The sequence below is a fragment of the Pimephales promelas genome, chromosome 24 (assembly GCF_988280905.1).
Source record: "Pimephales promelas chromosome 24, fPimPro1.hap1.1, whole genome shotgun sequence".
NCBI classification, from domain to species: Eukaryota; Metazoa; Chordata; class Actinopteri; order Cypriniformes; family Leuciscidae; genus Pimephales; species Pimephales promelas.
Window position 1 is genome coordinate 839,051 of NC_142792.1, and position 14,053 is coordinate 853,103.

At 36.5% G+C, this 14,053-nt stretch overlaps 1 protein-coding gene across 1 annotated transcript; it reads right to left on the reverse strand.

The window, feature by feature from the left end:
- Window positions 1-4,478: 4,478 nt before the first annotated feature.
- On the reverse strand, window positions 4,479-13,661 carry naga (N-acetylgalactosaminidase, alpha). Its single transcript, XM_039660787.2, has 9 exons — window positions 13,507-13,661; window positions 12,309-12,465; window positions 11,056-11,196; window positions 10,558-10,769; window positions 9,768-9,862; window positions 7,698-7,859; window positions 7,259-7,456; window positions 6,088-6,228; window positions 4,479-5,427 (listed from the first exon to the last, which is right to left on the reverse strand). Exons 2-9 carry the CDS (start codon window positions 12,461-12,463, stop codon window positions 5,215-5,217), a joined length of 1,317 nt encoding a protein of 438 aa, XP_039516721.1. The 5' UTR covers window positions 12,464-12,465; window positions 13,507-13,661; the 3' UTR covers window positions 4,479-5,214.
- Between the last annotated feature and the right edge of the window lie 392 nt (window positions 13,662-14,053).

Below are 14,053 nucleotides of genomic sequence, written 5' to 3' on the forward strand. Positions count from 1 at the left end.
ATTGGAAAACAAACCACTTATCTGATTAAAACGTGATGGCAAACTCAAAAACCCTGGAGGACATGTGAAGAGTTCAGATGCAAAAGCCTCTAAATGCCATTTGAAATTTTCTTCTTTAATGATGATTTTTATCAAACTTGTATATTTAAGTTCAGTAATTTCACTTAAATAACAATTAATAGGTAATTATCATTGCCATTTAAGTGAAATCACTGAACTTAAATATACAAGTTTGATAAAAATCAACATTAAAGAAGAAAATTTCAAATGGCATTTAGAGGCTTTTGCATCTGAACTCTTCATGTACAAACTGGGCAAAGAATGGTCAAACTTTTCACATGTGCATCAGCATTAAGATTTTTCCAAAGTATTGCAAAAAAATCCACCTTTAATTCACTGTAACAACTTCTGAGTGTAGATACTGTTTAGAATTATTGATTAGTTTGATGGTAACCCCGCTAGCAGATAATGTTCCCAGAACAAGATTCTCTCGCTCAGTTTGATGTTCGTCTAATGTTTCAGAATGTTCAGAGAACATTCAAATGGTCGTATATTGTTTGAAGAATGATGGAATTCCCTTGATTCGTATAACCAAGAAAATGTTTTAAAACATTTACAAAACTGGATGGGAACATTTTCGTTTTCATAACTTAAAGCCACACTATGCACTCCCTGATTTTTTTTGTAAAACAGTGACCTCTAGAGCCGCTGTGGTGTACTTGCACTGTCGTAAATAACCGTTACTGCATTCCTACTGAACTACTGTCAAGTTTTAGACTACTTTATAATAATAAAGTTGCCGATCGCGTTTGCTGGCTTATAACGTTTTTACATGATTTTTGCTAAATCACAAGTAAATAGCCTATAGTGTAGGACTATATAATTTTAATTTTTTTTTTATTTTTTTATTATTTTAATGTCAGATGACATCAATAAAGTAAATGTACGTCGCATTATTTCATTGGCCGTTATCATTTCATTAGACATGATTGACATAATAGTTAGCAAATGTGTTGAATTACACTATTTATAAACCTCTAGGCTTATGTCCTAATAATTATATTGACTATGTCCTCATGATAATCGCAGGAATCAACATCAGCGTCAAGATTTAATTGATTAATAATCAACACAATTTGAAGAAAAATTGCAGTCGGGAAGTCCACTGTTAGTCAGATAAAGTTTATAACAGTAACTTACGCACGACATAAGAAATCCGAACCAGACACAGGACTAACGTTACGTGATAAATTCACATCACAACACCTGAGTTGAGCTAGCAAACTAGCTCTTGTGGCAACCTCGGCAATAAAACATAACGAAAAAAACAAACAAACAACAAAACTAAGAGAAACGACTGTTTGTTAGGAAGTTACAGCTTTTGTAAACGAAAGCTAGCAAGACGTGTGTGAATTATTGAACTGTTCTAATTATCAACAATGGATGAATGAAGCACCGTAAAAAATGACAATCTACAAGCTAGCGCAGCAATTACAACATAGAACGCAAACAAGTTTACAAATTAGAGATTTACTTACAAGTTCATCACAAGATCGCCAGGTCAGCATCGCAGTAACAGAGCTGCTTTTAAGCTCGCGCCAACGAGTGAAAGCCCGACCGAGTGGACTCCTGTCCGGTTTCTAGCACGGTCCGATTCTCTTTCCCTTTTTTCTGGACATTTCTGACCGAGGTTTTCTTGGATGCGCGCAATGTTGTTGTTGTTGATGTGTGTGACGTCGTTGCCGTAAAGCATTTCGTGATTCTCGCGAGCTCTGTCAGGGGCGCCACTCTCAAACTTGCATGGCTGGTTTTTCCGGATTCGCCCTACGACTTTGTTAACCACCGAAACGACTTTGAAGCTGTTATATTAAGGTACAGATCTTGCATAGAATGCCTTTAATAGCAAAAAAAATTGGAACGTATTTTTGTTGGCTATATTTGTAATAATATACATAAAAATAGTTCTATCTTTTTGTTAGTGGAGGCATTCATTAATGAAGTGCATTTTTTCATTATGTTTCGTGAAGTGAACATGCTGTGTGTTTTTCTCTGATTGTCTTTATGTTGTGCTAAAGAATATCCATGTTTTGCATCCATCTGTGTCAACACGGGACATGGTATCTCCTCACGCGTACAGATGTTCCTCCACTTGTTATTCACTTATTATTTGTTATCCTAATAAAACAAGGAGCCGGAAAATACAGGCAGCTGCAACATCAGCTCTGGACTCCATCAACACGCGTTCACTGCAAATATAATCCATATAATCAATATGAGCGATGGTTTGATACAACCCAACTAATGTTCTAAGAAATCATGATCTGCCCTTCTCAAAACATTACAACAACATTATTTATACATCATTCCTTCTTTGTGTTTTAAATGTCAGAGAACATTCAAAAGTAATATTGAAACTTGGTTTGCAAGATGGCAACATGGAATATTCTATTAATAACAGAGAAATTAGTATTTTTTTAGAACATTCAGAAAATTTTCTGGATATTTTAACTTTTGGCAGTATTTTCTGGTTGTGATCAAAAGAGATATACAAAAGAAAGAAAAAAAACATTATCTCTTAACAAAATGCATTACCTAATCTTCAGATTTCCGTTCTTGAAATGCATGCATGAACGAGAGCATGCATATTTAATTATAGAATACCTTATCTGCATAGGCTATTTAAATATATTATTTGAGAAAACTTGTAAAACAAAAATGTATTTTAAAGACCGCATTATCAGTAAATCACTCAGTCAAATCTCACACTGATGAAAAAGGTTCTGTGGTTCTATATAGAACTCTAGGGTTCTTGGCTCAATTAAAAAAAAAAAAAAAAAAAAAAAAACTTTCCAAAAAGATTCTATATATATATATTGCATAATACTCTCATGCTCAATGTGTAAAATTAAAAAGGAGTTAAAACATAATTAATTAGTTGAAACTAAATCCATAAAAATGATTCCATGATGGGAACCCCTATAAGTGCCTGACAGAACTTTACAACTATTCTAGTTCTATTTAGAACCAATTTAGAAGTTCTATTTAGAAGCTTTTCTTCTTAGAGTGGCAGGACTGAATGAGTTGTCAGGATCTCTCTCTCTCCTATGCATTCGTCATGTGCCGGTCATTTTCCAAACGGCTCCTGATGCACAAACAACACTGATATGCTGTCCCTGTAGTTTTCCACAGAGCAGCCGGAGACTTCATGCTCGTCCACCCACAGTGATTTGAAAACTATCTGACACTCGGGCTGAGAAATTCTCTGCTTTATTTCCAGCACATCAATCCTCACTCACTGCCCTCATTCACCAGTGGGCAGAAGCAGAGGAGACGGGCATTTGAGTGAAGGAACTCAAGCAATGATTTGATGGATTTTCATATTGAAATGTGCGGCTACAATGAAGAGACAAAAGCCTAATTTCCACCAACTTAAAAACTCAAGTTGCGGTCTTAAATAAAGTACAATCAAATTAGATGGGCAAGTCTTTTCACAAATTAAATTAAACTGACTTTAAAAAGTTGATGAATCTTGCATATCTGAGAAAAAAAAGTTATATTTATGCAACACTGTCCTATTTTACCCATGCATATAAATACATACATACATGTACATAATTGTATAAAGTGTGTGTATCTGCATATGGAAAATGTGTATCCTGTGTTCATATTAATATGGGATTTTTCAATGCTTCAAAAAATTGTGTTTGTTGGCCAATAAATCTGGAAATTATTTTGAAGAGTTAAAATGTTTGTCTAAATGTCTAGGCATAGCACGTGAAGTTTATATTCGTTTTGTTTTTCTGTCAAAGTTGATTCGTCAAAGTTTTCAACAAAACTATTTTTGTTCTGCGAATGTGCAATGGAAGCATCACAATGTTCTCAGAGGCTTTGTTTCCACTCGTGTTTCCTGTTCAGTGTCAGATTGTGTTTGTTTGCAGAGGCTGGATGGTTTTTGAGATGATCTGTATAAATAATCTCATGTGTGGTCAGATGGATGAGCAGCTGTGTTTTCCTCAGCATAACCTCGCCCACCTTCGTGTCTTCTCTCATGTTCTCTTGCGATCTCCAGAAACTCCTGACCCACATTTCTCAGCAAACACCAACATCATAGACCCCCAGTAAGACACTGTTTTAGGCTATTTTTCAAGCAATATGTGTGCAGGTGCTCAATATATACACACACACATATATATAAATCTGTTTTCTGGACTGCTTGTTTAGAGTGCATCATGATAAGTAAAAGGAAAGACATTTAAAGCAGTTGAGTGGTGAGATCTGTCAGCAAATGTTTAAAGGAAGACTCCGACTTTTTGGGACTTTAGCCTATTCACCTTATGAGTTAGATAAGTCCATACACACCTTTTTCATCTCTGTGCAGCACGTAAGTCTGTTTGACGCACCCACCGCTAGCCTAGCTTAGCACAAAGACTGGATGTAAATGGTTGCAGCTAGCTTACTAATCCAAATCAGTGACAACATAATGCAAACGTTTTTCTATTTATAGTATAGTCACAGAGTGTACAAAAAACAAAGTCAAATGAGACACAGACATCTTTTAAGCGTATCAATACTGGGAACTATTCTCTGAAGTCGAAGCACTGCTACTTTTACTTTACAAATTGACGTGTTTCAATTCGCAATTTCAAGGGTAATGGAAACTGAAAAAATATGAAATGCTCTTATATGAAGTGAGGTTTGGTTCCTGTTCACTGATTAGTCTGAAATCATATCAAACTGGACATAACAAATTGGATTTAACATTTTTGAATGAGAAACCCTGATTCAGGAACTGAAAACACGTTCAGTCAGTGGATTGGAATTTTCGGTTTAATGAAATCCACCTTTTGAAAGCTGCAGCCAATTATCATCATGCCTCTAACCAATCAGGGTTAAGCATCAAGCAAATACTAGTGTACAGTAACGTCTGTGAGTTTGACCATCATTTGAGTTCAAATACAGTACCACACATCAGCGAACGCATCATGATCTTGATTTACGTGCGAAAGCGACTTGAAATGTGAATTTGCACAAATGAGAGGCTAGCGTTTGGCGTCTTATTAAAGTCAATGCTAAAACATTCATGGAAACTCATTTAAAACACATTTAGTAAAAACAGGCCTAAAAAATGTACATTTAAAAAAAAAAAAAAGAGTGAGGCACGTTTGATTGGCTATAGATCCCTGAGTGCGTAGTTAATTTCCTTTTCAAAAACAATCAAAGAACTAGAGGGGCGTCGACCTCATTAGCATATCGATGGATCTTCGGACCCTTCAGCTTCTCGCTGAAACGACTAGTCTCCGCCCCTTTCCACCAATCAGCTGCTGGATAGATGTACCACATGACCACGCCAGACGGGTTGACCGACACAACGAACTCTGTGCTGTCCTTCAGCTCGGGAAAACGCTTCTCCGAAAACACATCAAACACCTGAGAGAGAGAGAGAGCGAGAGAGAGAGAGAGAGAGAGAGAGGGATCCACTTTTATGATGGACAGATGCACTTTTATGATGGACAGATGCACTTTTATGATGGATAGATGCACTTTTATGATGGATAGATGCACTTTTATGATGGATAGATGCACTTTTATGATGGACAGATGCACTTTTATGATGGACAGATGCACTTTTATGATGGACAGATGCACTTTTATGATGGATAGATGCACTTTTATGATGGATAGATGCACTTTTATGATGGACAGATGCACTTTTATGATGGACAGATGCACTTTTATCATGGATAGATGCATTTTTATGATGGACAGATGCACTTTTATGATGGATGGATGCACTTTTATGATGGACAGATGCACTTTTATGATGGACAGATGCACTTTTATGATGGATAGACGCACTTTTATAGACTTCCAAAAAAATATACCCATTGAATCCTATTATAAAGCTTGGAAGAGCCAGGACATTTTTTAATATAACTCAAATTGTGTCCGTCTGAAAGAAGAAAGTCATACACATCTAGGACGGCTTCAGGGTGAGTAAATCATGGGGTAATTTTCATTTTTGTGAGAACTATCCCTATAAAAGAGAGAAAACAGTGTGTTTTCCAGCTAATCTGTGTAAAGGCTCACCTCATAGACTCCAGGTGTGTATCCCAGCGTCTTCAGAGATGTCATGTATCGATTGGGCATATCTGTCCTCCGGCTGAAGAACACCAGAGCGCTGGCTCCTTTAGAGAGAGGCCGAAGGTACACCTCAATCCCACTCTTCTCCTGAGAGAAATAAGATATCACGTCAAAAATGCACTTTGTCTCATTTATATATATATATATATATATATCTTATATATCATATGATACAGTTAAGCAATATCACACGAGCGCAAATGTGATACTGATTTTATACGACAGTTCAATAAGTGAATTTTCTGTTATATTTAAGACACAATATTGTCTGTTTTTGCTCAATATTTGCACAATAGGTCAAGTTTCATTTCTGAATGAATCAGAGTTTTGAACGAATCAATCAGGTGAACCAATGATTCAATGACTCATTCAAAAACAAAAAACATGGCTAAGGATTTATGAGTAATAAATTCTGTTGAATCTAATAAAATACGTCTCTCTCAATCTATTTTTCTAATGTCTATTTGATGCAGTTTAACACACATTAAATTAAACATTCATTTAACATAATAATGACTTTAAATGAACTTTTAAGGGGAAATTTCTCGGCCAAATTTCATGTGTGATCAATTAATCGGCATAATTAATTAGATTAAAAAAAATGTAATCGCTCAACATCCATTTGTTAAATTTGAACCTTTTCACCTGTAGTGTCTTGGCTTAAAATATTATTAAATAAATACATGTATTTATTAATTATAATAAAGTAATACAAATCTGTTTAAATAATACATTCTACAATATTTAAATAAATAAATACAGTAAAAGTGAGTACCTTTATTAATATTTTTAAAGTTTTTTTTTTAAATCTTGCTATTTTTCCAAAACAAAAAAATATACTTAAAGGTTTTCAACTAATATAAATATTTAATTGAATGTTTATAATTGTCTTAGTTTTAGTCAAAACCCCTGCAATTGTATTAACATTTTCAATTAACTACTATTTATAGCATTCATTTTAGTTTAATTTTAGCAGTTTGCTTTTGTCATATTAGTTTTTTAGGCTTTAAAAAATAAAAATAAAAAAATATTTAGTTGAACGTTTTCCACAAATTGTAGTCTTAGTTGTAGCCAGTACCGCTGCTAAGAGTGAAAGCCAATCCTGTGGACCACTGACCTTGAACAGGCGTCTGCCCTGGACACCCAACGGGTCCTGATTGATGGCGATGGCGGCTTTATTCTGCAGGATTGCGCGAGCGGCGCTGCTAATCGTACGCAGGTCGTTGGACATGAAGAGAGGCGCGGCCATGATCGCCCACAGCGCCATCTGAGTGCGCGATTGGTCCAGGCTGAGGCCGAAGTCTCCAATCAGCAACTGAGGAGAATGCAAATGAGTAAATAAATCATTATTCATTAGCATAAATCATGGCTGTCAGTGGCTGCATTTCTTAATGCACAGATCCAATCGTTTGATCACATGTGACCCTGGACCGTCGCACTTCAGCTAATTCAAATTTGCGGATAAATCTGGTTTGGATTTTTGTGTTTACAACATTGTGTGCATCAGAATGGTGTGTGAGCAGAGATGGGATTGTTGTGGCAGTGGCGATGATCACCATGTCGGGGTCGTTCCACTGGCCCGGTCCGGCCACCGGTTGCAGGACGTCCTGATTGTCAAAGAACCAGTCCGCGATTCCCAGTACACTATCCCACGAGTCCTGGATGTCACCGTAGTTCCGCCACAGATTACAGATCTGACCCAGCAGTGTGTAGTTCACCTGAGGAACACATCCCGACACACACACACACACACACATCACCACACTGAACTCACCACACCATATTACTGACATACTACAAGACACGTGATACAAAAAACTGTTGATTAAAATGCTAAAATTGATTATTTGTTTGTGTGTGTGACGCCCTCTGGTGTTCAGATAGATATGTGGTGTGTGGTGTGTGTGTGTGTGTGTGTGTGTGAGATGCCCACTGGTGTTCAGATAGATACGTAGAGTGTGTGTGTGTGACGCCCTCTGGTGTTCAGATAGATATGTGATATGTGGTGTGTGTGTGTGTGTGTGTGTGAGAGACGCCCTCTGGTGTGTGTTTATATTATGTGTGTAAATGAATAGACTTGGACTTGCTGCTGAAACCCAATGAACAATAGAGACACCAAAATAACAATATTCATGATCCTGAAGCTGAAAATATCATTATTTTAGACGAATGCTTGCACTCTTTCACTGATTAGATCTATTTAAACTAATGTATAGGCCACTTTTACTGGTAACAAGACGTGGCATTATCAGGACACACTAATATGCATTATTACAGGGTTCTCAAGTTTGAGCAAAAGCTTGGAGTGAGATCACACGTGGTTAGGGGAGGAGCCATAATGAAGCCCCGCCCCACCCATCCCCGCCCCCAATTTTACCCATTGTTCATAATTAACCAGAACAAATTAAAATTATAACAATTAGTAAATCTGATAAATGACAGAGCAATTCATCACATCAAATACTCTTTAATGCAGTATTACAAATATAGCTAACCAAAAATATAACAAATTGCTCCAAACAGTTTCAAACAAATCTTTAAAAATTGCATTTTGATTTTTGAATGCGTCTTCTATCTAGACGAATGATTTATTGTGTGGTGGGACATTGAGAACAAATGGACAGATTAGAGTGCACCACCTCTTCCACTGTCTCCTCCTCTAATCTGGCAACCTTTTTAGGGGGCTTACCCTTTGGTGCCCAAAATGACAAAATATCTTTCTGCTTTTTTCCTGACATCTTTGAAAAATACAAATGCAACATTATGACAATGATTAAATATTACCCAGAGCAATCTGCTGTAATACATCCTTAATGTAACTAGAAAGACTATTAATATTACAGTATAATATAATTTAAAATAAAATCAGTAAATCTTCATTCCTTTCCATACCCACTAACATTTCTCTTAGTTTCAGATAACGTAAGATAGCCAAACTGAGCCTGGTTGCAAAGTAGTTGTAGAGTTTTTGACTGCATCAATAATAATGTACGATGGGCTACATATTAAATGTTCTAGCCCAAAAATGTTAGACGAGCTTCTTCCAACTTACCTTCTTCTCCATCACGACACGTGTGTTCGGGCGATGTTGTTGGTTACCTAGTAACGAACGTACGGTGACCGAGGATGTTCCGTCCATTTCCGTGTGTTCGCGCTACTGAATGACATGTCATGTATAGATCAGTGGTGCACGCAGCGCGCATATATGTTGCCTAGTAACGAACGCAATCTGGCGGAGATACGTGCTGGCGGCAGGAAACTTCACTTTGTTTGCCTGCGCCTCGTATACAACGTTAGAAAGCTTTCAGCCAGGACAACTTGGTTGGCATTGCCTTTTCAGCGTGAGAAATACACAGTGTGGCGTGTGAGCGTGTGAACCGGTCGAAATGAGTGTGTCTCACGGCCAATGCGTGAGACTTGAGAAGCCTGATTATTATACATTATATACAGTAGTTTAATGGAGTACTGACACTAAAACTCATTTTAATCTTGAGTGAACTACACTATCCACAATACATATTGGTGCTTTTTTATATTGCGATATATTGTGACACGATACACTCCTGTTAGTCGTACAATACAGTTCATCATGTGTCCGACTAGAGACACTCCAGATATGGACTCACTTTAGGAGGGAGGCCGCCCTGGTAGGCGGGCCAACTGCAGGAGTAGCCAATGGGACGGCCCGTAGCGTTCAGGGCCTTCGACATCATTGGATAACCTGTGTTTGAATATAATCAACAAAAGATCATGAGAACAGAAACCATCGCCAGACATAGACTGTAAAAAACATGAGCGCGACGTCATCCGTAAACAAATAACTGAATAAAGCTGATTAGAGTTGACGTGACTGTTTCTGTTCATGATTTTTTACCTGTTTTATAAACTTGTAGTCATTTAACGGCACGTTGTATAATGAATCGTCTGTAGTTTATAGTCTCTGTTGGTCTGATTAATCAAGCTTTAGCATTTGGTGTGTAAAAGGTGTTTTTTATGCATCTTTTGAATTATTTTACTAAACAATCGGTTTCAATTGAATAAAAGTTTTGACTATGTCTGCCTATTATCCTTTCACACAGTCGTGATGTTGTCGTTTCTCTACTAGAACAGGTTTTCCTGCTTGAATGTTGATTATTCTCCTCATATTCTCCATTGTTGCGGCTCCTCTCTTCCCAGTCTGTCAGTAACGCTCTGTTTACTTCCTGTCTCTATGAAGCCCCTCCTCCTGAAAGCACACTGCGCTCTGATTGGTCGGCACACGGAGGAATTGGTCGAGCGCTTCGAGTGTGTTTGGGTATGTCCCGCCCCTTTCCATAACCGCCAGTTTAACACACTACTAACTAACTCACCCAGGCCCCGCCCCTTTATCCTGCGCATTAATTATTATAATGAGGACTCTAGTGTTGGTTTCCTCACCTTGCTCCTGATAGCTGGAGTTTGAGTAACAGCCGTCCAGCTTGAGCATGTCGATTTCCCAGTCCGCAAACGTCTGGGCGTCCATCTGCACTTTATCCAGAGTTGTTCCGGGGTATCCGCCACACGTGTGTGTGCCCATGTCTCCATAAATGCCCAGCTTTAACCCACGATCATGGATGTAACGCGCCAAATGAGGAATGCCATGTGGAAACCTGCAGATCGATTCACAATCACATGAGTCTGCTGTAGAGCGATTCATCACAGTTCCCATGTTTATTAAAGCTGCAGTGTGTGGTGTGTAGCGCATCTAGTGGTGAGGTTGTGAACTGCACGGTGGCCGACACAGGAAGTGATGTCGAGAGAGTAGCCAGTTAAACGATGAGGTTTCTTTACAAAGATAAATTAATAAGTTACGTTTACTTTATTATTCAGTAAAACGGTGAATATTATTGTGACATCGTCGTGTCAGTGCTTGACTCTACTGTCAGAGGTCAGCACCGTTTGGGGTCGGCCTGCAGTCGGCCCTGATTGTCTCTCTCTTTGGAGGACCAGCAGTCGTCGATGTTGACGTAGACGTAACCCAGCTCTCTCCAACCGTCCTCCGCCAGTCTGTCGGCCATGTCTGTGAACAACGCCTCACTGCGGGACACACACACACACACAGCGGCAGCGTTAGGATTCTTCATGCGTTCAACAAAACAGAATCAGTATTAGATGAAACACTTAGACTAGAAGAACATTAGAAACTTTCTCTTCCTTGGCAATGACCTGAAATAAATGATAGTTAAATCAATGAAATTATTCACTGTTAACAAATAAAATATAACTGAAGTAAAAACTGAAATGAAACATTACATATTTAAAAAAAAATTATCAAAAAATAACAAAAAGATAAAAAAATACACTAAAATTAAAATATTAATATAAAAGCAAATTCAAAATATTAATACAAATTATAAAAATATTTTGATTAATTGAAATAAAGCTGAAATAAAATATGGATAAATATTAGATAAGAAAACAAAGTAAATGGAAATTAGAAATGGTGCCTTGGCAATAAACTGTTACTGAAATAATTTTAAATTAAAGCTGAAATTAAAATAAATTGAACCTAAATAGTAATATTTAAAAAAAACAAAACTGAAAAAGCACATAAAAAAATTCTAAATATCTTTTAACTAAAATTAAAACAATATTAATGTTTTAAACAAATAAACTATAACTAAATTTAAATTTAAAACTTTTAGTTTTAAATATAACTAAATTTAAAACTAAAATTAAAATAAACTGAATCAAAATAATAAAATAAAAACACAATAGCAATGCACAATAAAATGATTATAAATACATCAAAATTAAAATCAAAACAGAAAATGACACAATAAAAGCTAATTCAAAATTTAATAAAAACTAAATAAATGACACTAAAGCATTTTTGTTAATAAAATAAAGCTGAAATTGATTAAATTAGTTAAAAATAAATAAACTAAACCTTAATAGTGATCCTTCCTAAAAGAACTGGAAGCACATAAAAGTATTAAAAATAAACTAAAATAGATTAGAATAGACTAAAAGAACATTTTTTGATTAAATAAAGCTGAAATTGATTAATTAAAAATAAATGAATTAAACCTTAATAGTAATACTCACTAAAAGAATAGACAAAAGCACATAGAATTATTAAAAATAAAGAGAAAACAGAAAACCAGGCTGGTTCTGGATCAGTGAACGAAAGGCTGGTTCTGGATCACCTGATGCAGTTCTGCGGGTCGTTCTCACAGTCGATGTCACAGCGGAAGCGTTCCCATGCCAACCAGCCCATGGGAGGGGTCCTCATCAGACCGTTATCAAGAGCCAAGGTGGCCGCGGAGAACGCCAGAACCAGAGTCAGCGCGGACCCCTGCATGTCTGAAACACATAACCATAACAGACTCATTCTGACGGCATGGCATTTTAAATAAACATGTTTGAGTAGAGAATAGAAAGTTTTCCTTGTGTTCATTACTTTAATGAGCTCGTTAAATTATTACATTGTTTAAATAATACATTTTTAGCAAACTGTGACTTTGCACATTTTTGAAATACATAACTTTGACAGTTTCCACTGATAACAGAACTATCCTAACTGTAACGTGGACTCGTGCACTTTCATGAAATGATGCGTATTGTGAAAAGCGCTACACAAATAAACGTGAATTGAATTTGACAGGAAGTAAGAATATCATTTAATGTCAAGTCACATTTATTTACACAGATTGTATTGAATTCAATTATGAAACGCCTTCAAGTTCATAAGACAATAGTGACATTATTTAGATCAAGACAGTTCAATGTCAAATACTGTGAAAAAAACTGTGACGTTACATTCTATTTGTCCAAATGTAGCAATTCTGTAAACCAATGTAACAATGAACATTGTAATTGGAATTTTTGACGCAAACACTGAATGATTACATAATTGTGTATTAAACAGACATTAATGTGGAATTAGACCATTTCAATTATATTTTGCACTACTAAAGCTTTATTTGAATGTCTGTTGTAAACATCATGAGAGAAACACCTGTTAGGGTCACATGACTCACATGATACACACGTGACTTTCACACACACAGGTAATGACATCCTTAAGAACCCCAAGCTTAAGAAATCTTCCTCACTTATATATATATATATAGCCTACTGGAACAAACAGCGATATCAATCTAATTTTAATGATAACTCATCACAATAATGTGCACGTCTTTTACTTCCTGTTAGACACTTCCTGCTAAAATGCACAACACGAATCTATGTGCATCGCATACATTATAGCCTATAGAAAAGAAGAATTGTTTAAATCTACACATGTATTGATATTCTGTAGAACTGCGTTGATCTGTTTAATCAATATAGTTAAAAGCCTGAATGAAACTGATGCACGCGATTGATCATGGTTTCATCACTCACCGGATCCGGATCCAGAAGTTCTCTCACTCCGAATCAGAAGTCACTTTTTTCTGTGTCGGATCGGTTCAGTTCTGCTGCGGTAAAATGCCCTCTCTCTCTGTGTGTGTGTGTGTGTGAGTCAGCCGGTCATGTGACCGCATCATGTCATGTGACGCAGCATCAGCTGACCGATGGTTCACGAGGAAGTTCCACATACACACAAAATATTTGGATGTTACAAGTAAAATCAAACAAACTATTAGAGCCTGTAACATTATTAAAGTCCCCATGAAATTAAAATGAACAGTGCCTATTTTTAAGACATATTGCAATATTTAAGGCTATTATAAATATATGCACATCGGATTTTTATTCGTAATGTTTAGTCAAAATAACTTCCCCTAATCTCCTCTATAGAGACGGTCTTGTAGAGTAAATCCTCCATTAATTTTCTCCACAGAGAAATTGATTTTTATGGATAACTTTAATCAATTTTACTTTAACTTTAATAAATCATTAAAGACAGCCATACTGTGAGCTACAAGGTTAATCAGCCTGCTATATTATT